The sequence below is a fragment of the Panthera pardus genome, unplaced genomic scaffold (assembly GCF_024362965.1).
Source record: "Panthera pardus isolate Hobbes unplaced genomic scaffold, ASM2436296v1 HiC_scaffold_2, whole genome shotgun sequence".
NCBI lineage: Eukaryota > Metazoa > Chordata > Mammalia > Carnivora > Felidae > Panthera > Panthera pardus.
In genome coordinates, this window is record NW_026526765.1 from 140,859,241 (window position 1) to 140,883,757 (window position 24,517).

A 24,517-nucleotide genomic window follows, 5' to 3' on the forward strand; every position below is an offset into this window, starting at 1 on the left:
ATTTAAATTCTTAAAAGGACAAAAACAGTAGTAAGAAAAAATTACAGCAACGATATAGTTCTTATAAGCTCATTCTTTATCTTTCAAAGCACAGAATCCATGAATAGTGTTTAATCTTGAGAAACAGAAACATCATTGTATTAAGGACAGTTATACAGGTAGTCCCAGAACAGCTTCATCAATGCAGATGAAAGCAGTACTAAGTATATCCAGGGACTAAGATTTGGGGTGGCATCTAGAACAAAATAATCCCACTTCTTATTTCATAATTTTCTATGCCATATTATTTGCTCTGTGTATGTTTAGCTATTAAGAGTAGCTACAATAAAATGAAAAGCATGAAAATAATCTGTGTTATTAAAGGCAACACATCAGAAAATGCAATTTCACTGCTGCACAGAACACAACTGATAAAAGCTTTTGGAGCCATTTGACACTGTCTTAAACCATTTGTTAATGTCTGTCTTTAGACTTAACTTCTGCAAAGACGCTGTGTAGAGACAGGTTTTTTTTTTGTAATTTATAATAGATGAAAACGTGAAACCAACTTAAAAGTACAAAAACTAAAATCAATATGCAGCCGTCATGTTGACATAGGTATACGTTAATGAGTTCAAATGCAGCCACTTAACATTTTTTAATTAAATTAAGACAAATTGCAAAATAGTCAAGAAAAAAAATGTTTAAGGTAAACCTCAAGTTTTTATTAATGCGGATATACTGACATATGCATGTATGCTCCTAATTAATGAAACAATCAAAGTAATCTGTGGAAATTATAATTGTATATGATATCTTTCATGGTTCATGCATAAGAGGTATTTATAGCTACAATAAGAACACGGGCTGATTGCCAAGTCAATGAAATAATAAAAATGTGTATTGCTTCAGTACGGTACCTATTTCAAATGAAGTCACTAAAACTCCTTTTCTAAAAATAAAAAAGGGAACTAATGTTCAAATTATGCAATAATACACATATACCTTAATTGCCTTGAATCTTGACGCATCATTATCTGCAAACTTCTGTAATACATGCCTCGCAGAAAATCCAAATGTACATAATCCATGTAATATGGGCTTGTCAAAACCTAAAAAAAAAAAAAAAAAAAGAGAGAGAGAAGAGAGAGAGACTTTAGTTAGTTAGATATAGGTATATTTCCTACTTAAAACCAAGGGCCCCTGAGTGGTTCAGTCAGTTAAGCAACCGACTCTTTGTTTTAGCTCACATGATGATCTCACAATTTCGTGGGTTCAAGCCCCACATCAGACACTGCACTAGCAGCTGGCTTGGGATTCTCTCTCTCCCTCTCTCTCTGCTCCTTCCCCACTCACACTGTCTCTCTCTCTCAAAATAATAAAAACTTAAAAAAAAATTTATTTGTATATATATATATATATATATATATATATATATATATATACACACACCAAGGATAATTAATTCAGGATTTCAAAAACACATCTTCAAATGGCACTATGATGGGGCATCTGCATGGGTCAGTTGGTTAAGCCTCCGACTTGAGCTCAGGTCATGATCTGATGGTTCGTGAGTTCCAGCCCTGCGGCAGGCTCTGTGTTGACAGATTGGAGCCTGGAGCCTGCTTCAGGTTCTGTGTGTCCCTCTCTCTCTGTCCCTCCCCTGCTTGTGCTCTGTCGCTTTCTCTCTCAAAAGTAAATATTAAAAATTTAAAAAAATAAAAAAAAAAAAAAAACAGCACTGGGATGAATTAATACCATCTATTTTAAGAAACATGGAAAATATTTTATAAATAATACTTCCAGGGAGAAAACTATGAAACAGAGAAGAATCAAGAAAGGAATGTGAGAGATGTGGGAACACAAAGAATTGTTTTGTTTGGCTGTGGTCCTGACGATGAAATCACCCCTGCTGATTTCAATATCCAGGTATGCAGATGATCCTTTCCTAGCCTTTCAGTTCCTTCCTCTCTCCTCCAATGTTCTTGCCCAGCAGGATAACTCCGACACCCACCTACATGATAAAATCCTAACCCTGCACTAGGAGCTGCCTTCCTCCACAATCTGAATTATGAATTCCAAGCACAACACCTCCTGAACACTACTTCCTACTTTCTCTGCCCTTAGCATAAATGTATTAGGAGAAGGCTATTTTTTAAATACAACTGGGATGCCTGGGTGGCTCAGTTGGTTAAGGGTTCAACTTCGGCTCAGGTCACCATGGCATGGTTCGTGAGTTCGAGCTCTGCGTCAGGCTCTGTGCTAACAGATTGATCAGAGTCTTGAGCCTGCTTCAGATTCTGTGTCTCCCTCTCTCTTTGCCCCACCCCCACCTCCCTAAAAAATAAACATTAAAAAAAATTTTTTAAATACTACTCAAACTACCTGTCTTAAGTAGCAATGTCCCTGAGTGTTATTTAGATAACGGAACTACTAGTTTTCATTGGTACACATTATGAGCAACTCACCAGCGAAACTAGAGAAGTTAGGATCAATGTGTAAGGGATTCCAGTCGCCACTGAGGCGGTACAAAGCAGCCTGCAGAGAAAGAATTATAAAAATAACTAGCACTCAGTGCTTTCTGAAAATACATTAAAAGAAAAACAGGAAATATGTTCAATTTTTATATAAGAAATATATAATATACCAAATTGAAGCTCTACTTAGAAAATAACCATCTCTAACACAGATGAACTGTAAATCAAGTGCTTTTTATAACACCTGCCACTGGAATCAGCTGGGGAGGAGGGGACCTGTCGGGTAATGGGAAGGGGCCAAGAACTACACCTGGGTAAAACCATGGTTAACTCTGCCTGAGGAGCAAGTCACAGAAAGGAATCCATCAATCTACTCTCATTACAACACAATGAAAGGGTGGGCGGCTGGGTGGCTCAGTCAGTTAAGTGTCTGACTTTGGCTCAGGTCATGATCTGATGGTTCACAAGTTCACACCCCGCATCAGGCTCTGTGCTGACAGCTTGGAGCCTGGAGCCCATTTCAGATTGTGTCTCCCTCTCTCTGCCTCTCCCCTGCTCGCACTCCGTCTCAAATATAAATAAACATTTAAAAAAAACACACACATACACACAGTGAAGATAAGGTAGATGTTTACAGCCTCTGCTAACCAAGCATAATTTAGGCACATAATTTAGGGGTGCTTTCAGTTGAAGCCTGTAGACTACCACAAACTTCCATCCTCCTGGTACCCTAAGTCCTGAGCACTAGCTCTCCTGCAACAAAATAGACTGACAGGTTGCCATGAAGATTAAATTTCTGCTTGGCCCAGACCTTCATATCACTTCTTCACTTAGATGAGGCAGGATGAGCAGAAAGATACAGATAACAATAGAAAAAAAGTTACCAGAGCTCCCAGCATTTAACTTGTTTACTGTTCAAACTAGAAAGTACTTTTCAGAAGGGGAGAGATTCACAAAATAGCAGACAGTAGGCATTTAATATATCTGTATTTAATTTTGATCCTCTTGTGCTGCCTCAATACTTCTCCCTGTTCTCATAGATTGCAATGTTAGACTTTCCAAGACTACCTAAATGTTGCATAAAGACTAATCATGTCAGGGGCACCTGGGTGGCTCAGTGGGTTGGGCGGCTGACTTCAGCTCAGGCCATGATCTCACGGCTTGGGAGTTTGAGCCCCAAGTCAGGCTCTGTGCTGACAGCTCAGAGCCTGGAGCCTGCTTCAGATTCTGTGTCTCCCTCTCTCTCTGCCCCTCCCCTGCTCACACTCTGTGTCTCTCTCTCTCAAAAATAAATAAAATTTTTTTAAAAATTAAAAAAAAAGACTAATCATTTCAGCATATCTGACTTTCTTAATTACTGGGTTTTTTAATTATTGATTATTCTTTTTAAATAGATTTTATTAATAGAAAACAACATTTTCTATAATGCATAGGAAAATGTCATTTCTTTTTTAATATGCTTTGTACAATTTTAATAAGCTCTTTCTCTTCTTCATCACCACATATAATAGTTGTATCAATTATTCATTTTCTCAATTGCCGAATATTATTCCCTTTCTACTACCTTCTAAGAATAACTAAATCAGATCAACAATTATCTTACAGCGGTGACTTACAAGATTCCACATAATATGTTGGAGGATTAAATGACAATATTTGAAAAGCTCTTTACAAACAATGAAAATACTAGGCAAATATACATCACTATGTTGCATACAAATGAAAGCAAAAATACATTTCAGAGTCTGAAAGGCAAACTGTTCAACACATGATAGACCATGGGCTTTGATACCAGCTCTGCCTTTAATGGCCGAGTTTCCTTATCACCCCAAGCTTCAATTTGCTCACCTGATAAACCTTTCAGAAAGCATTACCCATGATAAATATTAATACCTCAATAAATGTGAGCTATTGTTCTTATTTTAAAAGATATTAGCAACAGTATGTCGACGGAAAGAAAGCCGACCTCAAAGTAGGTAGGTAAATAAACGCTTTATTCATTGCCTTACTGAGGATGCCAGCCTGGGAAAGTCTTTCCATTTGCCCAGAAGAACTGCTCTGCTCTGCAGCGCATCAGCTACAGGGGAAGGGAGAAGGTGTGCTTGCAAGCAGTTCTCCAAATACTTGCGCGTCACAAGGTATATGTGTTATGAATGTCAAAACTAAGGTTTTCTGATTTCCACAGAGACACAAGAAAGACCCTTAGGTCATCTTAATACATTAGGTTTCAGGGCGCCTGGGTGGCTCAATCAATTAAGTGACCGACTCCTGATTTTGGCTCAGGTCATGATCTTGCAGTTTTTGAGTTCGAGCCCTGCTGGGTGTGGAGCCCGCTTTGTCTCCCTCTCTCTCTGGCCCTCCCCTGCTCGCTCTGTCCCTCTCTCAAAATAAGTAAATAAACTTAAAAAAAATATATTAGGTTTCTATATATCTGATTGTTTAAAAATATTGCTTCCATGTCTCTGTTTAACCGGTTCCCCAGTTCTTGCTGGTTTTGATTTCTCCTTGAGGTCACTTGAGACAGTTCCAGGAGGCTAATGTCAGTCACCTACTGCAGTTGTAGTGCACAAAAGTAGAACAGCCAAGTTTTAAGATTAGTACCAGTATTCTTATCCCACAGAGATCATTCCTATAAATGGAAAAAAAAACAAAAACAAAAACAAAAACCAATTCTCCTAAAGAAATCTTAAAGGAATATGAGAATTTTCATATTCTTTCTTTTTTTCTTTAATGTTTATTTATTTTTGAGAAAGAGAGAGAGAGAGCGTGAGTGGGGTAGGGGCAGAGAGAGGGGAAGACCCAGAATTTGAAGCAGGCTCCAGGCTCCAAGCTGTCAGCACAGAGCCTGATGCGGGGCTTTAACTCATGAACCACGAGATCATGACCTAAGTTGAAGTGAGACACTTAACCGACTGAGCCATCCAGGCGCCCTGAGAATTTTCATATTCTTTCAATGATAGCATTGCTTCCTACAGATGGCAGAGAAAGCAAAGACAAAAAAAGAGCCATCATGAGACATGACTAAAGTCAAGTAATTGGAGGTTTGACGAAATTCAATCATAAAGCAAAATAACCATTCTCCAAATAATAAGGAACACTGTGTTCAAGGCTTACTTTCTGAATATCTTGAGGGACATTCATATTTTAAGTTTCAGAAGGAGAGTTAAAAGCTTCTTTTGTTACATCTCTGCCTCGATAGAAAAGTCATTAAAACTTGCAAACACATATACACAGAACTTAGAAAATCAGCTATAAATTACCTTGCCCGTGTATTACATGTCAGTGGGAGTATCTTCTACATATGAGTATAGTAGTCCTTAATTTTATTTTTAAAAGTTGTATCTTTAAGTTAAACTAAATGCTAAATAAAAGAAATCAGGAACTTGTGCTTCTCAAATCCTCACATGCTCCAAAAAAAGGTTACAATCAACAAAAGGAATAAAATGACACAGATCCCAAGCCTACAGTGTAACCAAAAGACAGAGAATACTGCCCACTTCAAATTGCTATAAACACAAAAATGAACACCGATCTCCCGCACCCTCTCCAAGCTACTGTAGAGTGGTGTGGGTAGAGAGGGGAGCGCGGAAACAGTGCATGGAAGAGAGAGGAAGAAAAGAAAAGTCACTTCTAGAAAGACCACCTTAAGAGGAAAAAGTACTGAGAAGAATCCTCGAAGATAAGAGCACTGACTACAAAGAGAAGAATTAAGAATGTATCAGCCTCCAGGTCGCAGTCCAGACTGGCCACATTTCTAAGGGAGAAGAGGGTTAAAAAAAAACAATGTCCCTTTTGAAGACTGGATAATGTAGGAAAAAAGAAGAGAGGAAATTTAAGATAAAGAGAACTAAAAAAATGTTTTGAATAAAACAGCTCCCGACAATGTCCCACTCCAAAAAGCCATCTCTAAAAAAAAAATGCACTTTGCCACACTGACAGAAGAGGGCAATCTTGAATTTCATAATGAGAGAATCATGTAAACCATCACAAACTACCAATCTTCCTCTCAAACTGCATACATTTAAGTAATCTCCATCTATATGAAGCTACTCTAAGACTAAAAGAGGAAACAAGAACCAAAACATTACCATAAATGAAATCTCCCCAAACAACCAACTACCAAACAGAACAAAACTGTAACACAACATTCAAGCATTTGGGGATACGAAAGAAACACCATGAATTTAAAATTCAAAAACTAAGAACAACATCAACAGACAACAAACATGAAGGAATGAAATAAGATATAATTAAACTCTAGAAAGAAAAGGAAGGGGGGGGGGGGAAATCCTATCAGAAATGAAGACTGAATTATAAGATGCCTAGAGGAAAACATATTCATTTTTTTTCTTTTTCTTTTTTTTTAATTTTTTTTTTTTTAACGTTTATTTATTTTTGAGACAGGGAGAGACAGATCATGAACGGGGGAAGGTCAGAGAGAGGGAGACACAGAATCTGAAACAGGCTCCAGGCTCTGAGCTGTCAGCACAGAGCCCGATGCGGGGCTCGAACTCACGGACCGTGAGATCATGACCTGAGCCGAAGTCGGCCGCTTAACCGACTGAGCCACCCAGGCGCCCCGAGGAAAACATATTCAAATAAAAATTTAATAAGGGGCACAGAAGAAAGGAAGGGAAAAAAAAAAAAACAAGAGAACAGAAATGAGACCAAGAGGGGCACCTGAGGGGCTCAGCTGGTTAAGTGTCCAACTCTTTATCTCAGCTCAGATCATGATCTCACGGTTCACGAGATTGAGCCCCACATCAGGTTCTGCACTGACAACATGAAGCCTGCTTGGGATTTTCTCTCTTCCTCTCTCTCTGCCTCTCCCCTGCTCCTTGTGCTCTCTGTCTCTCAAAACAAATAAATAAACTTAAAAAAAAAAAGAAAAGAAAGAGAGAAAAAAAAAAAAAAACAATGAAACAAAACCAAGAAAGAAGTAAAAAAAAAAAAAAAAAAAAGCCACGAAGTGGCTAAAATAAGACAGAAAAAAGATCCAATGCATATATAACTTAAGTATTTGAAGAAGAAAAACAGAAAAATGAATGAGAACTACTATTTAAAATTATAATCCTAGGGGCGCCTGGGTGGCTCAGTCTGTTAAGCATCTGACTTCGGCTCAGGTTGTGATCTCGTGATTCACGAGATTGTCAGCTGTGCTGACAACTCAGAGCCTGGAGCCTGCTTCAGATTCTGTGTCTCCCTCTTTCTCTGCCATTCCCCTGCTTGAACTCTGTCTCTGTTTCTCTCTCTCTCTCAAAAATAAAAAATAAAATAAAATAAAATAAACATTAAAAAAATTTTACTATCTAAATATACCTATTAAAAAGGCCCACTAGTGACATAGGGTCAATGGCCAGGAATGGGCAACACTGAGACCCAGCCTAGTAAAACTACTTGACTTTAAAGGTAAAGAAAAAAGATAAAGAACAACTCTAAGGGCCTAAAGAATAAAGACCAAGAAACCTGGAGAAAGATAAAAAAGACTGTCATCAGAGTGTTCAAAAGCCACATTCAAAGCAAGGTCCATGGAGCACCATTTTTAAGAAATTCAAGATTTCATATCCAGCCAAGTTGTTCTTCAAGTATGCAGGGTATAGAAAAATAGTTTTAAATACACAGGAACCAAAGAAACACTATATACATGAGCGCTTCTTGGGGCACCCACCACAGGTGGGGCTTTATCCAACCAGGAGGTGTTGGGGGAAGGTTTGGCAAAAGGACTGATACAATCAGTCGCAAATCTAACACTAAAATGAAGATGGGGAAGAGAATACACAAAGAATATACAAATGTTAAATGCTCCGAAAAAGTAAAATTAATGCATATCAAAAGATGAGAATAAAGGAGAGAGAAACAAGAAAATAAAATAGGCTCTTTAACTGTAATACAGGAAACAAGTAAAAAACAGAGACAACAATAAATACTGAAAAACCATATGGTAACAAGTGAGAAAATGAGAAACTACTATTTTATGGTAAAAACCATAAAAGGTTTGTACCAAGGGCATAGGAAAAGGTTTATGATTTCTACTTCTGGCCATGAGAGAGTACTCTTCTACTGCCAACAACTAGCAAAAAAATTTTAAGGCAGAGAGGGAGGCACTGCTCTTAGATGTTACACAGTAAGCAGTTTGAGATTAAGACTTGATAGAAGAGACACAAACAAGAGCCACAGCTCTCTGACAGCACTTTTCAGACTGTGGGGCAAGAAAGGAAATCCAAACACAGCAAAACAGTCTCAGTGAGTTAAAGAGATAGAGATCAGAGTTCCAGGAGTCTATGCAGCTAGAATCTGTACGTACTGAAGAAGAAGCTACACAGAAAAGAGCTCCAGAAATCTAAACACAGGTCAGTCCCCTTGAGGACCATACAGAAAGGCCCTGGAAGAGGAGACATCACATGAAGAAAGAGGCCTTGTGGAGAAGTTTAGAGGCACTCCAGCCAAAGGTCAGCAAGAAGCCCCTAAACTTAGCAAAGATGGTATCTTTGGCCTCCCAGCCCTACCCAGCCACCATCTGAGAATAGCTACACAAGCTAAGGCAGAAGGAACACCCAATCCACAGTCATTAAAAAAAAAAAAAAAAAAAAAAAAAAGTAGTACTTATAATACACCTCGTAATGTAATAAAAAATATTTTAATGGATGATATAACTAATATGCCAAAGACTAACTTTATTTAATAATGACAGTAGTGGGGCACCTGAGTGGCTCAACTGGTTGAGCACCCAACTATCGATCTTGGCTCAGCGAATGATCTCACTGTTTGTGAGTTCGAGCCCCACTCCAGGATTCTGTCTCTCCCTCTCGCTGCCTCTTCCCCGCTTGCTCTCTCTCTCTCAAAATGAATTAATTAATTTAAAAAAATGAGAGTAGCTAAAATCCTGTTGGAATAAATGGTATAAAATAACTATCTGGGAAACTAGAGATACTTGTTTTCATTCTTCCCCCAACTGTAAAGCCTGACATCTAATATCTATTTATTCTTTGGCCTTTCTAGATTACTAAGGATGAATTTTTTATTTATTAATTATAAAACACTCAAAGGACACTTACAACTTCCTAAGTTTGAAGATGAAGAAATTCCCCTAAGGACATGATAAACAGACCACCCCAGAAGTGATCTCAGTACAACTAAAACTACGGTTGCCTGCTTCCTCAGTGATTGAAAAGTTACTGACTTAATTTAAAACCTATCGTACAGTTGACACTGTAACAGCGTAATTTTTTCCTTATTTCCACTCCTTCAAGATCTGCCCATCCATGACCATCTCCCACTTCTCTGTCATGTGGCTGCTCCAGTTTTTACTCTTTCTACGCCATCATGCTCTTCTCTTCTCTTACAGTCAGCTATCATGACGTCTTATCCTCTTTCCGGCCAAACTGCAAGCCCTACGTCTCTGGTAAACAGAGAGTATCTACACGCCATTTTGGTTCAGCTAAGTTCCATCTTTCCTACCAAAGCCTGCTGAACATCATTCCCTGTGAGTATCCCCACTGTGAATGTCCACAGCACTTGCTCAGCAATTCAAAGCCCGTGTTTAATCACTCACAGTTTGGAAGAGGTGCCCTAGTTATTTTGACATTTACATCTTGAGTATTTGAGTGTCTTTCAGCTCCTTGATGACACATCAGTTTTTCCACTTGATCTATGTCTCCTATATAGCTCAGATTCAGTTTAAAACAGCCCATAACGCCCTGAAATTTATGCAAAGTTTAATGAAAAATGGTTTTTGAACAAACGGTGGCTTTTGTGAGATTTTCTTTTTGTTTTTTTTTTAATTTTTCTTAATGTTTTATTTATTTTTGAGACAGAGAGAGACAGAGCATGAGCAGGGGAGGGGCAGAGAGAGAGCAAGACACAGAATCCAAAGCAGGCTCCAGGCTCCAAGCTGTCAACACAGAGCCTGATGTGGGGCTCGAACTCATGAACCGTGAGATCATGACCTGAGCCAAAGTCAGACACTCAACTGACTGAGCCACCCAGGTGCCCCTCGTGAGATTTTCAAATGACCACATGAGACTAAAATGCTCTGTCAAATGACAGGTGCCCGTTATTTATACAAAAAATATTTGTTAACTAGGGTCACCCGGGTGGCTCAGTCGGTTAGGAGTCCAACTTTGGCTCAGGTCATGATCTTGCAGTTCATGAGTTCTAGCCTTGCGTCAGGCTCTGCGCTAACAGCTCAGAGCCTGGAGCCTCCTTCAGATTCTGTGTCTCCTCCTCTCTCTGCTCCTCCATGTTCATGCTCTCTGTCTCTCTATAATAAATAAATGTTAAAAAAAAAAATTTTTAATAAAAAAAAATTTGCTAACTTAAAAACTTCCCTTTGTCACACAGCAAAAGAGAACTCTGCTGAAAATAAACGTAAAGTTCTACTCTGAAAAAGAGGAAAAGAAAAAAAAGTCTCTCTACTAACTGTGTGTAGAAATTCAAGCCTTGCAAACTATTCAGCTTTTCTTATCTACAGCAGATACCTTTCATCATTTCAGTAACTCCAGAATAATAAGGGAGCACTGTGGGGTTTCATGAACCATGAAACCACGAAGTCCTTTTCTGTTCTTTCTAGTGCCTTAATAAAATTAATTTCACTATGAAACTTTAATTAAACACAAATATGAGTGCACGCATAAGAAACTGATAAGAAACAGGGATGGGAAAAACATTTAGAGGCAAAAACTAATCTCTGGAAAAAAAGTGTTCTCCTTTCCGTCACCTGGTTATACAAGCACAGGAGAAAAATATAATTAAATATGTACCAATCTTAATTCTTTCTGGCTTGTGAAATTATATTTCTATTTGCCAGCAAACAGAAATCCTGCATAAGTTCTCATATCAAGCATATCAAAGTTAGTATCAAAAACCACATATACTTTATAAATAATTTGCTGTCATTACAGTAGCTCCCTCACAGTGTATCTTCAAAGCTTTATGTTTTCGTTCTGTATCTGCATGGTTACTCCTCTGGCCACTGTGGGGAAGAATCTTTGGGGACTCTCAAACACAAAGTGGCTTTTCTCATCTTTATGGTTACCTTCTGTTTCTTAAATAAATATCTGCATGCTCAAAAAATTTGTCAACTGATAGGGCATTTTATCTCCTCCATCAGAAAACAAATTATTTATGCCCAAAAAAAGACATTAAATCACCTACCCCTCCTAAGATGCTTTATTTTGCCTATCCACTAAAGCTGGCATAAAATAATCTGTTTCTGGGGTGCCTGGGTGGCTCAGTCGGTTAAGGGTCTGACTTTGACTCAGGTCTCAATCCCACAGTCTGTGAGTTTGAGCCCCAACATCAGGCTCTGTGCTGACAGCTCAGAACCTGGAGCCTGCTTCAGATTCTCAGTCTCCCTTTCTCTGTGCCCCTCCCCTACTCATTGTCTCATTCTCTCTCCCTCCCTCTCTCTCTCTCTCTCTCTCTCTCTCTCAAAAATAAACAAACATTAAAAAAGAATTTAAAAAATAATAATAATAATCTGTTTCCAAGCAATGTAGCTCAACTTTCTTTCCTGAAAGAGGAAAGGGTGACCAAAATTTGCCTTTTAATTCTTCTCCTCCTGCTCACTAGGGGTTGAATGAAATTCTTCACTACTAAGTTAGGCAGTGTCTTTAAGCACTGCCCAGCAAAGCAGGATGCTTCCTGAGGTGACATGTGAAAAGTCTTTCTATATTTTCTTTTGATTTATGGTGGAGAAAAAAATCTGATGAGCAAAAATGTAGAAAGACCAGATTACAACTATGGAAATATACCCTTAATCTTTATCATGTTCAAGGACAAAGCCCTACGTTTGGACTCACAAAACTATAGGATATCAGAGTTATATATTCAAGAGCCAGCAGTCAGGTGGCTTTATCGCTTTTCAAAAAACACAATCTCACCTGATTAAGTGAGGTGACATCTGTAAGTACAGCATCAGGAGGTCTATTAGGCACGGCTACAGCTTCCTGAAACCAAAAAACATCACAGGTTAAATACTAACAAAGTAATTGGTACTCTCTTTACTCAGATTAGTATTTGATGAACAACCATGTTTCAGTATAACAAAATCTGCAAGTTAGAGAAAATGTTTTTAAAAATAATTTCTGTTCAGGAGATAACATTTAAAATCTCATAACTGTTAGCCTCATCTATGCTGTGATTTCCCTGAAATGACCCTGTTTAACGAAAGGAATTATACAACCAGATCCATTCCCTGGGCCACCAAGGAGAAAGAGGTAAAGACCCTTTTCCCAGTGCAAAAGGTGATAATAACTATAAGAACTAAATAAACAATTCACACCTACATTGATTTAATCTTTAAATGTACTTTTTACTAACAGTGCGGGTCTCTTTGCATCTATATCCTATTTGGAGTTGGTTCAGATTCTTGCATGTGTAGATTAATGTTCTTCATCAAAACCATCATTCCTTCAATTATTTTTTCTATTTCTCTCTCTCTCTCCTCTCCTTCTGGTCTTTCCATTACATGCATCTCGCTATACTTAAGGTACCCCACATTTCACTAAGACTTCTTTTTCTTTTCATCTTTTTTTGTCTCTGGAGATAGATAGATAGATAGATAGATAGATAGATAGACAGACAGACAGACAGACAGAGATAAAGATCTTCAGGCTTTTTGATTCTTTTTTCTGCCAGTTAAAATCTACTATTGAGTGCTCTAGAAAATTCTTCATTTCCCTTATTGTAATCTCAGCTCCAAAACTTCTATTTGGTTCTTCAACATAATTTCTATTTGTTGATTTTCTCTACTTGATGAGTCACTGTCATCGTACTTTACTTCTTTAAGCGTGCTTTCCTTTGGTTCTGTGAACACATTTAGAAGAGCTGCTTTGAAGTCTTTGTCTACCAAGTCCTCTCAAAGGCAGTTTCTATTGCCTGTTTTGTTCTGGTTTTATTTTCCTGTCATTTATTTCCAGGTCATGTGCTCCTGTTTCTTGCATGTCTTGTAATTTTTTGTTGATGACTAGACATTTTAGATAACCTATTACACAACTCAGGATATTGACCTCCTTTCCCTGTGACAGGCTTGTGGTTATTGTTAATTTGTTTATTTGTGTGGTGCCTTGGCTAGATTATTTCAGCTAAGTCTATTTCCCCAATAGTGAGCAACTTCTGGTGTGGCTCCTCAGAGGTATAGCCTTGGGCAAGAACACAGTCAGTTACCCAGGGATAACAGTGGGTTTCCCAGGGTTCTCTGTGACTCTCTCTCCCTGATCTCTCTGCTCAAGTGTCTGCCTCATTTGGTATCATACCCAACCGTTAGGCTCCACTAATCGCCAGATGATTGCTCTATTACTTTCAATAATGCCCTGGGGCATAAATCACTCTACAGTCTGATCCAATTAAAGTCAGGCCAGTTTTTGTCATGATCCCATGAGGGCTCTTCTTAGCTCTCTCTTTCCACGGTTCTCTCTAGAAAACTTCTAGCTGGGCTGGTTGTTAGCTTATTGTTCTCATGGAGCTACAAGGTTCCTCTTGGTTGTTAATCTAAAGTAACTTAATATCTGTGGGCACCCTTACCTTTGAACTTTCAACTACTCTATTCCTTGGGATGAGCTTCAGAGATCTCTATTATTACAGGCTGCCTCAGTGCCTGGGTGAAACCTCTCCTCCACTGCAGTAGAAGTAGGGGCAAGGATAGTGGCCCACTCATCTCCAAGTGACATCCTCACTCTACAAGAAATTGTGCTGGGCAGAGGTAATAGCTTCTGGCCTCCTCAGCTTTCCTCACCCTGTGGGCAAGTGGGGGCAAGAGGGATTGGGTCCTTCAGTCTTCTCAGCCTACCATGTATGGAGCAGAGTTTCCACTCTACATGTGGAGGCCGGGTAGAGAACGAGAATGCTATAACTCTTAGCCACTTCTACCTGGAACAGAGCTTCAACAACACAAGCTGGGGGCTGTGGGAAGCATAAGAAAATCTGGTGACCTGCTCTTGCTGGGAGGACAGCCTGCTCTGGGAGCAGGGACAAGGGATCCTGTGCTTGGGCTACACATGCCTAGAGTGGAACTGCCATTATGCTGAGCCCAGCGATGAGGGAAAAAGGAGAATAGCCGTGGCTCAAATGCCACAGATTCTCAATGGTCTTACCAAGATAAAGACTTCCTTGAATAAATATTTCCTAATTTGCTATATGCCCTGAGGACAATCTCCAGACACTTTAAATGGTTTTCTTTTTGTTTTAACTTTCATCCATTATGATGTTATGGCTGACTCAATGGGGAGAGGGTCCAGGGGACTCCTCACACCATCGTTCCAGAAGCAGTTTCTCCATACTGCTTTAAGCGTACTTCATTTATCCAGAATATTTACGACATTATAATCTCATTACCTCAAATAAATCAGAAATAAAGGCCAGGTTAAATGAAAAGGAATGTCCAAGTTATAAAATATTTTTAGAAAAAAAAATGTTTTTAGGTAGAATTTGAGAACTAAAGAGTAACTAGAATCGTCTTACACAAGACAAGTCCTTAAGTCATTTAATGAATAAAGATTTTATTTTACACAAGGATCACTCGCATGTGTTAGGTTTTCCTAAAGACTTCTGGGTGATGCAAAGTCTGTAGAAGAAAGTAAAAACATTCCCATAATTATCTCAGGTACATTACACTTATGTCAGCCAGACTCCTCTACAAATACGTGTTATATATTAAAATATGCAAACATACGTAGCTCTTTCAATTAATTCAAAGATACTCTGATTCAAAGAAGTGTGAATTACTGAGGATCTACTCTGTTAAATCACACCTATGGTAATATGATAAGTTCAAAATATACATACAGATACTTACATACCCATATATTTTGCTTATATGGATACTTACATACCCATATATTTCGCTTATAAAGCTTATAATAGCCTACCTTGACTTTGTCTGACGTCCGTTTTCCCCCAATGCCTCCAGAGCCAAGAAGGAAGAGAGAGAACTGATTGTAACATATAAGTTCCTTCTCAAAATAAGAATAGACTGAAAAGCAAATGAAAGAAAAAATAAAGGAAGTTATTATCGAAAGACATAACCAGTTAACCACGACATGATCAGCAATTCCTTTAAAAGTTTCAAAAACAAAAAGTAGTCACTAGAAGGTCTGATAACTTAAAGATGCCCAAGTTTGGTTTATAAAGCATCTTTCAATTTCTTCACTACCGGTCTCTAGAAGGCAGAGTGAAGAGGACCTTCACATACCCTCTCTTGACTGTGAAACAGCAGTTTCTCTCTCCTCTTCTTCAACCTCCCCAACTGCCTATCCTATCTTAACTCTCTCCATCTCAAACATTTCACAAAATCCCACTACACAGTGCAGGTATCCAACACTCTCAAACATTCCAACATTCTGCCAAAGGACTCAAAAAGAGCCTGGAGGGGTTCCTGGGTGGCTCAGACGCCCCTCCCCTGCTCGAACTCTCTGTCTCAAAATAAACAAACAAACACACACACACTAAAAAAAAAAAAAAAAAAAAAAAAAAGAGGGGCGCCTGGGTGGCTCAGCTGGTTAAGCACCCGACTCTTGATTTCCACTAAGGTCACGATCTCACAGTTCCTGAGTTCAAGCCCCACAATCAGGCTCTGTGCTGACAGTGTGGAACCTGCTTGTAATTCGCCCTCTCCCTCTCTCTCTGCCCCTCCCCTGCTCTCACTTTCTTTCTCTTTCTCTATCTCTCTTTCTCTCAAAATAAATAAATAAATCTAAAATTTAAAAAAAAATACTTGAAAAAAAAAAAAGAACCTGAAATACAAAAGAAGAAGTGAAGATCAAGGTATAAGCTTCAGGAGGACAGAATCATGGGTCTTGCTCACCATTATATTCCTAGCAATCAGAATGGTACCTGGGACAGAAAAAGCACCTAACCAATATTTATTAAATTAATGAGTAATGAGGGGCGCCTGGGTGGCTCAGTCGGTTGAGCAACTGACTTCGGCTCAGGTCTTGATCTCACAGTTCATGAGTTTGGGTCCCGCGTCGGGCTCCGTGCTGACAGCTCGGAGCCTGGAGCCTCCTTCGGATTCTGTTGTCTCCCTCTCTCTCTGCCCCTCCCTCACACGCACTCTGTCTCTCTCTGCCTCTCAAAAATAAAGAAAACTAATTAAAAAAAATTTTTTTAAATTAATGAGTAATGAATAAATGATACGAGTTAGTGAATGAATAAGCAAATAATGAATGAATGTAGGACAGCTGTCCCTCTTTCTACTAACTTCCTAGTGAGGGTGTGAGAACTCTATCTCCAGCTCTAGAAAATTAGAAATATGACTTTGAACTGCACACAAAAGAAAAAAATCTAATTATAACAAAAAATAAGGAAGGTCATGGCAATTTGTATTAAAATAAGATTTTTAACTGTATTATGCAGGAAATTGGATATCTGATTTCATTTGCACTTTGCGTATAAATTCTAATACATTATTACCCAATATCAAGCTGTAGTTAACTAAATGGAGTGGGTCAAGAGAAAATAGTAAAAACGAAAGTTAAGGTTACTGCAGAAACTTTGTTCTGAGGTATGTCACATGTCTGGTAGCTCAGGAAGAAGAGTAAAAGAAAACTGGGAGAGGACTGCCTAGGTAGCTCAGTTGGTTAAGCGTCTGACTCTAAATTTTGGCTTGGGTCATGATCTCACAGTTTGTGGGATTGAGCCCCATGTCAGGCTCTGCACTGACAACGTGGATCCTGCATGGGATTCTCTCTCTCTCTCTCTCTCTCTTGATCTCTCTCTGCCTTTCCCCCAACTCTGATACTCTCTCTCTCTCAAAATAAACTTTAAAAATAATAATAAAAAAAAGAAAAAAGAAAACTAGGATAGTTGCAGCCAAATGTTGGCCAACTTCTGGAATGACAAACAAACACAAAAATCTAAAACATGGGGCATCTGGGTGGCTCAGTCAGTTGAGTGTCCAATTTCAGCTTAGGTCATGAGATCATGACCCCATGGACACAGGGTTTGAACCCTGTGTCGGGCTCTGTGCTGACAACTCAGAGCCTGGAGCCTGTTTCAGATTCTGTCTCCCTCTCTCTCTGCCCTGACCCCACTTGTGCTCTCTCTGTCTCTAAAATAAATAAACATTAAAAAAAATTTTTTTAAATAAAAAAATAAAAATCTAAAACAGAAAGGGGAGAAGGAAGAAGAAGAAAAGAAATACAGGAAGAGGAAAAAAACAGACATGCTATGAAATACTATGAGCTGACAGAAATAATGTAGTAGGAGAATATTTAAGAGCATCAAAAATGTTCTCAACATATTATGTAGTAAAAACAAGGCAAGTTCCTACACAGCATATACAGTATGACCTTCCGTGTATTTAGAACAAAGATGATGAAGCCTATATTCCAACTATCAGACAATATCAAATTTCCCACTCTAATTTATTTCCAAAATTTTTGACAATAAAGATCTATTTCTTCTTTTTTTTTATTTTTTTAAGTTTATTTATCTATTTTGAGAGAGAGAGAGAGAGAGAGAGAGAGCGAGCATGAGCAGGGGAGGGGCAGAGGGAGAGGCAAAGAGAACCAAGCAGACTCTGTTGTCAGCACAGAGCCTAATGTGGTGCTCGATCTCACAAACCATGAGATCATGACCTGAGCTGAAATCAAGAGTCAAACAGATGCTTAACCAACTGAGCACCCAGGTGCCTCAATATCTATTTCTTCTTAAACGTCAGAATAAATAAATTTTAAGCAATGTTTCTTGAGCTGATGTTTAATTACTAGTATGTCAACCTTTACTAAACTACTATAACCTTTTTTTCCCACTGCAAATAAAATATGGCTGTGGTGTTTAAACCACATTTGAGTTCAAGAGGCTTGAATGCACAACAATAGGAACTTAACCACCATTCATGAAAATGATTGAGAGCCAAATACGTTCCAAGTTCCAAAGAGCGAACAAAGACAAGAGTATCTACAATACTAATTATCCAGTGATGGTTGTCGATGTGTTCCTTCCTGCCAAGTCCAAACTCCAGTCCGCCACTACGTTCTCTGTACCAGCCGCAGTTTGCACCTCTGTGCTCTGGTCATGTGGTCTCAAATCCCCTGAAATACCCCACTCTTCCCACCGCTACCCTAACCTGCTCCTTTGTCTCATCCTCGCTTATTTCCTGAGAGCTTACAAAATTTTTAGAACGCTGATCGTTATCTTGGTTTCTCGAAAACTGGAAGATGAATGTGAATGTACTGATCAGTTTCTATGGTGAAGCACCACATGACACACACAAGGCCTGTCAATCTAACAATATTATTGTAAGAATTAAAAGTGACTTACCATCCATAAGAATTACTAAACCAGATCCTTTATCTAGGACATCGGCAATAACAGCTTCACATTTTAAGTTTCCTGAAATGAACAGCCAAATCAATCAATCCTCTGTTTTTAAAAAGACCATAAGATCATTATATTAAGATATGAGAGAATTTAACAAAATCTCCACTGTAAGTTCAGCAAAACTAAAAGCTATGCTTTGATATAGTTTTCAAGGTACTGTTGAATCATTCAACATTAAAAGGAAAGAGAATACCTTAGTCACTACATTTGAAACATCAAGTAGAAACACAATAAAGATCAAACTTCTAATACCCAGAAAATCTGGAGACCAGCATAGCCTGAACTAGACCATGGTCTAGTTCACAATGGACACAAAGGGCTGCTGATAGGTTTCTTGTCCTCCATCTAATGCTTTTTTTTTTTTATCCCCAGGAGGAGTCACATGGCCTCTGACAGTACCAATGAAGCTGACAAATCCAGTGAGAGAGACAGAGACGCTGACATCAGTATCCTGATGCTTGTGGTCCTGAGTCTCATCACCTGCTGGGTTTCACAGGAAGATTATAAATAGTAGCCGTACCTTAGCTTTCTGTAGTTTAAAGAGGTTCCAAACCACAAGTATCTCGAATTTTGAATATTCATATTAGAGAGGCATTAGAGAGGTAGCTTTAAAAGTACTTAAAGAAAATGTGCAGAAGCTACTGAAAAAAAATAATTCATGAGAAACGTAACTTGATGCTAAGGAGGTACACGAAATTAAGAAAAATATTTGCCACACCTTCCTATTCATATCACTTTCCAGGTGTAATCATTTTGGAGTATATGCCTGTGTCTTTCTCTTGATATTTAAAATCCCTAAAGGCAAAAATCTACCTTACACATTCGTACTTTCCTTATAACAATGGTTCCCAAGGGAGCCCATGGTAGAGTGACTGGCACATGCCAGACAGAGGGAGCCTCCTGGCCTCTGCCCTGGCCACCAGTGCCACCGCCACATGCCCGCACACGATGCACGCGTGCACACAAAACCTCCACGGTGGGGATCCAGACACCGTATTTCATTTAAAATAACAGGTAACTTAACGTAGTAACAGGCTGTTTCAGTAGGTAGCCAGGTTAGAAAATGTATCTAAAACTGAAAACTCTGCCTTGTCCATGGCAGGTAAGCAGCGGATGTCTGATGAAGGCAGTCACCACACATCACCTCAGATAAAAACAGTTGTGTGAAAACTTCTGCTATAACACTGAAATAAGGCTATTCAAATTGAAACAGTGAGAATCTCATACATTATTTTGGTAAAATAAAAAGCTTCGGAAAAACATGAAAGGAGGATTCTAGCTTCTTGCTGACCTGCATGTTACATAAGGCGAAATGATAAATAAGCCCTTTTTTTGGTATTTTACCACCTTACGTGGTCAGTATTTAATTAGACAATATGCTGACATTAGAGCACTGAAACAAATCTATCAAACTATAGTCGAAGAATAAGAAAAGCAGCTTTACTGAACAAGTAGGATACTCCTGAGAAGAAGAAAATTCATTATTAAGGCAGACCTGATTTTACTTACTCTAAAAGAAAACAGGAATAGTTAATTACAACAAATCCTCTATCTTTTAATGCGCTTGCCTTTATGAAAATTGCTACCAACATAAATACCTGAGAAAAGAATCAAAAACCATTATTCATAGGAATCATAGCTGCCTATATACAATTACTAAGTTTAGAACACATGTATACAACAGAGATACTTTTTCAGTTGCTAATGACACCTGTATCATTAGAAATACACTGTTAGTATTTCGAGATAATTTAATAAACAAGACTATTCAAGGACAAAGCTTAAGGTCACCAAAATAGGTCCTGCTTCACATCAATCTATTCTAATGCATATCCACGCCTTGCGATATGACTTATTTAAAGTCACTCTAGGGGCGCCTGGGTGGCTCAGTCGGTTAAGCGTCTGACTTTGGCTCAGGTCACGATCTCGCGGTCCGTGAGTTCGAGCCCCGCGTCGGGCTCTGTGCTGACTGCTCAGAGCCTGGAGCCTGTTTCAGATTCTGTGTCTCCCTCTCTCTCTGACCCTCCCCCGTTCATGCTCTGTCTCAAAAATAAATAAACGTTAAAAAAAAAAAAAATTAATTAAAAAAAATAAATAAATAAAGTCACTCTGTGCCAGTTTAACACAATGACACAGTTTGGAAGGTTAGTCAGGAAATAAAATCAGGGTACAATTAAGGAATCCACGTATCAGGAACTCACCTGATCTGGGAAGTGGTTTATACAACTCCAAGTACTGCTCCCCATGGAGAACCTATGTTAGGGTAAACAAAATTTTATTGGCCGACTTTCCTGTTCCACAAGCTCTGCTATGAATATGGCTAATCACAAGTGATATTTCACTGGCCGCTTGCTCACATCAGTACTCCCCCCAAATTATCTGTCTCAGTTTGGCTTCTACTTCTTAATCATAATCATAATCAATCATATTCAGAAATAATCAGCCTCCCAATCTAAAGACTGTTAGATCTGTTGGAGCAGAAAAGGTATCTGTGTGTTCTTTCTTGACATTCATAAATCCTTACTGACTGGTAATTATGGATTACTTACTGATGCAAACACTAAACTAGGCTATATTTCCAGGGCTTATCACTGTGCCTGGAACATAAAGGGTAATTAATATATATCTGTTGAATAAAAATGGATAAATTGGGGGTGCCTACATGGCTCAGTCAGTTGAGCATCCCAACTCTTGATTTTGGCTCAGATCATGATCCCAGGGTCATAGGATGGAGCCCTGCATTGGGCTCTGTGCTGAGCATGGAACCTTCTTAAGATTTAAGATTCTCTCTCTCTCTCTCTCTCCACCCCTCTCCCTCACACACGTGAGGAGATTTAAAAAAAATTAAAAAAACAAGTTGGGGTTCCTGGGTGACTCAGTTGGTTAAGCCTCCGACTTCAGCTCAGGTCATGATCTCACAATTTGTGGGTTCAGGCCCCGTGTCGGGCTCTGTGCCGACAGCTCAGAGCCTGGAGTCTGGTTCGGATTCTGTGTCTCCCTCTCTCTCTGCCCCTCCTCCCCTGCTCTTGCTATGTCTCTCTCTCTCTCAAAAATAAATAAAATATTTAAAAATAAAATAAAATAAAATAAAATAAAATAAAATAAAATAAAAGTTTTAAATGAATTTCAAATCACATGTACCAAATACAAACAACTCAACTAAAACACAAGAGAGTATTACAACCATGTTCAAAGTAATTACAACCATGTTCAAAGCACTATCATTGTCCGTATTTCCTTAGTGTGATATCTTACAAATTATCTATAGATACAAAAATAGACATAGATGCATCTTATAAATTAACTATCAGTAGATACTAAGGACACTGTGTAACTCGAGAGACACTTAACCTCAATGTATGGAAGCAAGAATACACCAATATATGTAGGAAAATAATAGGACAGAAAAAACAAAATCTGACCCATATACTCAAATGACCACACCCCACTGCCATGGGACACCTTTAATTCTGTCTTCCTCCGAACCCAGAAGGAGAAAAAAATGAGACAAATGGAGGATGGCCCACCGTATCAAATGGCCTGGACACTCAAGGTGGGAAGACAGGGATTTCAATTCAAGAGGGCTATTATTTCTGGCCACAGATTCTGAACACCATTCATGATTTTTCCAACTCCTCCTGACTCTGAAGGAGTACAGTGCAGAATTCTGAAACATTTGCTTTGACTGTTTGCATTTCAATTATTCAAACAGAACTGTATGCAGCAAATACCATGGGGCAGTGACTAAAACAACAAACTGCCTGGTCCATATCTCTTGCCTCCCTCCCAACTCATCAGATACTCAAATAAAAGAAGTTCTCACAGATTCAGAGCAGCAATGGGCGAACCGCTCCTCCAGTAAATGGGTCCTCCAATCACCAAAGCCAGAGAAATTGGCTCACAGCTCTAGGATTCAACAGCTATCCCTGGACTCATTCTTGACTCCAAGAAATGAAACATGCCCCACCTCAAAAGCTTTCTCACAGTTGTTCACACCTTCCTTCTTGAAACGACTTGTCCATTTTGCTTCTCAGATACCACATTCTCCCGCTATTCCTCAGAGCTCATACCTTGCCAGCCATTCCTTCTCGGTCTCCCTTGCTGATTCTTCCTCATGTCTTCAACCTTTCAACACTTGTAGAGTCCGGTCCCTGAGCTCAGGCTCTTCTCTACCTACACTCACACGTTACGCTACGTGATTTCATCTAGTCTTGGGTCTTCAAATACCACTTCAAGTCTAAGAACCCCAGCGAGACCGCTACCCCCCAAACTCATGACTCACATATTCAACTGCCCATTTTACATCTCTACTGGATTGTATAAGAGAATCTCAGGTTTGTCCAAAACCAACTCCTGACCATCCCCACCTTGAGGTAACTGTATACATCTATCTTGTTATATATATGTTCTATATAACTACTATACATACTAAATATATTGTATATAGTTAATTATAAATCATGGATAGAGACATACATGCATATATTTCATCCCAGTTACAAAAAACTTCATCTTTGACTCCTCTTTCCTTCGACTCACATCCAGCCTTTTGTTTAAATTACTATAAGAGACTCTTAACTGGTTTGCCTGCTTCGGCTTGGCCCCCATATAATCTATTCTCCACACAGAAGCAAAAATGACCCTGTGAGTCAACACAGCCAGATCATATCACTCCTCAGTTCAAAGCACTACAGACTGTCTCCCATGTTAGTTAATCAGAGCATAAGCTAAAATCCTTATAATGACTACAAGGCCCTCTTCTCCTACCACATGCCCCACCCCCGGTTCATCCTGTAACAGACTGGCCCCCTTGCTGCTCCAAAAACAAGCCAAGTATGCATCTGCCTCAGGGCCTTTTACACTTGTTCTCTCTGGCTCAAATACTCTTCCCAGATCATTACCTGGCTTGCTCCCTCACCACTATCATCAAGCAAGAGTTATCACATCCATCTTATAGATAAGGAAACCAAAGCTTCAGAAAGTTCTGTACCCTTGGTCAAACAGCAAGCAAATGGCAGAGAGAGGATTGAGAACATTATGTCAGGGTCGTAGGACTGGACCTAATTGCTGTTTTCTTCTTTCTGCTTGTCCTTTCAACTAAGTCTCTTCTCTTATATGCTCAGAAAGGAAAATCAAAAGATATGCTAAATCTTTATTCCTGAACCAACCATGACAAACTATTTTATTAATACATATGCCCGCAAACAATGTGACATTTATCAATCATATTTGAAGAAACCAAAGAAAAGCAAAATAAAGGTTTCTTATTACTCTTACCTTTTCCAAGCTGATCGGAAGCTCAGGAACCCCTCCTAACCCTCCACCTACTAAAGGTTTCTGAGCTACGATAACTCCAAATGTAGGCAAACAGGAGAAGTCAGAGCTTCCTTCGTATATAAATTTCATATCTTTTGGCTCCTTCACCGATGCTCCCACGCCAAGGGCATACATAATAGTTTCCAGCTCCGTGTAAGCAGAAGAAAATGGAGGGAATTTATAGCCAATGGCTCTAGCCTATGAGAAAGGTATACGAAAGTGTTTTTTCAATGATATTTTTATCAAATCCTTAACATTTTAACTTTTTCAAAACTATTAACTGCTTACGTACCTGGTTTTTGCTTTTGAAGACAGGTGAATAGAATGTCATGTTGGTGAATTTCATGGAGTGTCATAATTGTTTCATTAGATTTTATTTTAATAGAAACCAATTAGAAAGTGTGTGGGAAAGGACTTCATTTACA

The 24,517-nt window shown here is 38.9% G+C and overlaps 1 protein-coding gene across 2 annotated transcripts in view; it reads right to left on the reverse strand.

Annotated features, from left to right (window-relative positions):
• The window catches only part of HSD17B4 (hydroxysteroid 17-beta dehydrogenase 4), an 88,544-nt gene that overhangs the window by 23,151 nt on the left and 40,876 nt on the right, over window positions 1–24,517 (reverse strand). For both annotated transcript variants that reach the window (XM_019469575.2, XM_019469576.2), the window contains exons 13-19: window positions 24,054–24,290; window positions 20,978–21,029; window positions 18,717–18,788; window positions 15,323–15,426; window positions 12,338–12,403; window positions 2,448–2,517; window positions 985–1,091 (exon numbers count right to left, since the gene is read on the reverse strand). In XM_019469575.2, coding sequence (XP_019325120.2) covers window positions 985–1,091; window positions 2,448–2,517; window positions 12,338–12,403; window positions 15,323–15,426; window positions 18,717–18,788; window positions 20,978–21,029; window positions 24,054–24,290 — 708 coding nt within the window. The remainder of the gene's footprint in view (window positions 1–984; window positions 1,092–2,447; window positions 2,518–12,337; window positions 12,404–15,322; window positions 15,427–18,716; window positions 18,789–20,977; window positions 21,030–24,053; window positions 24,291–24,517) is intronic.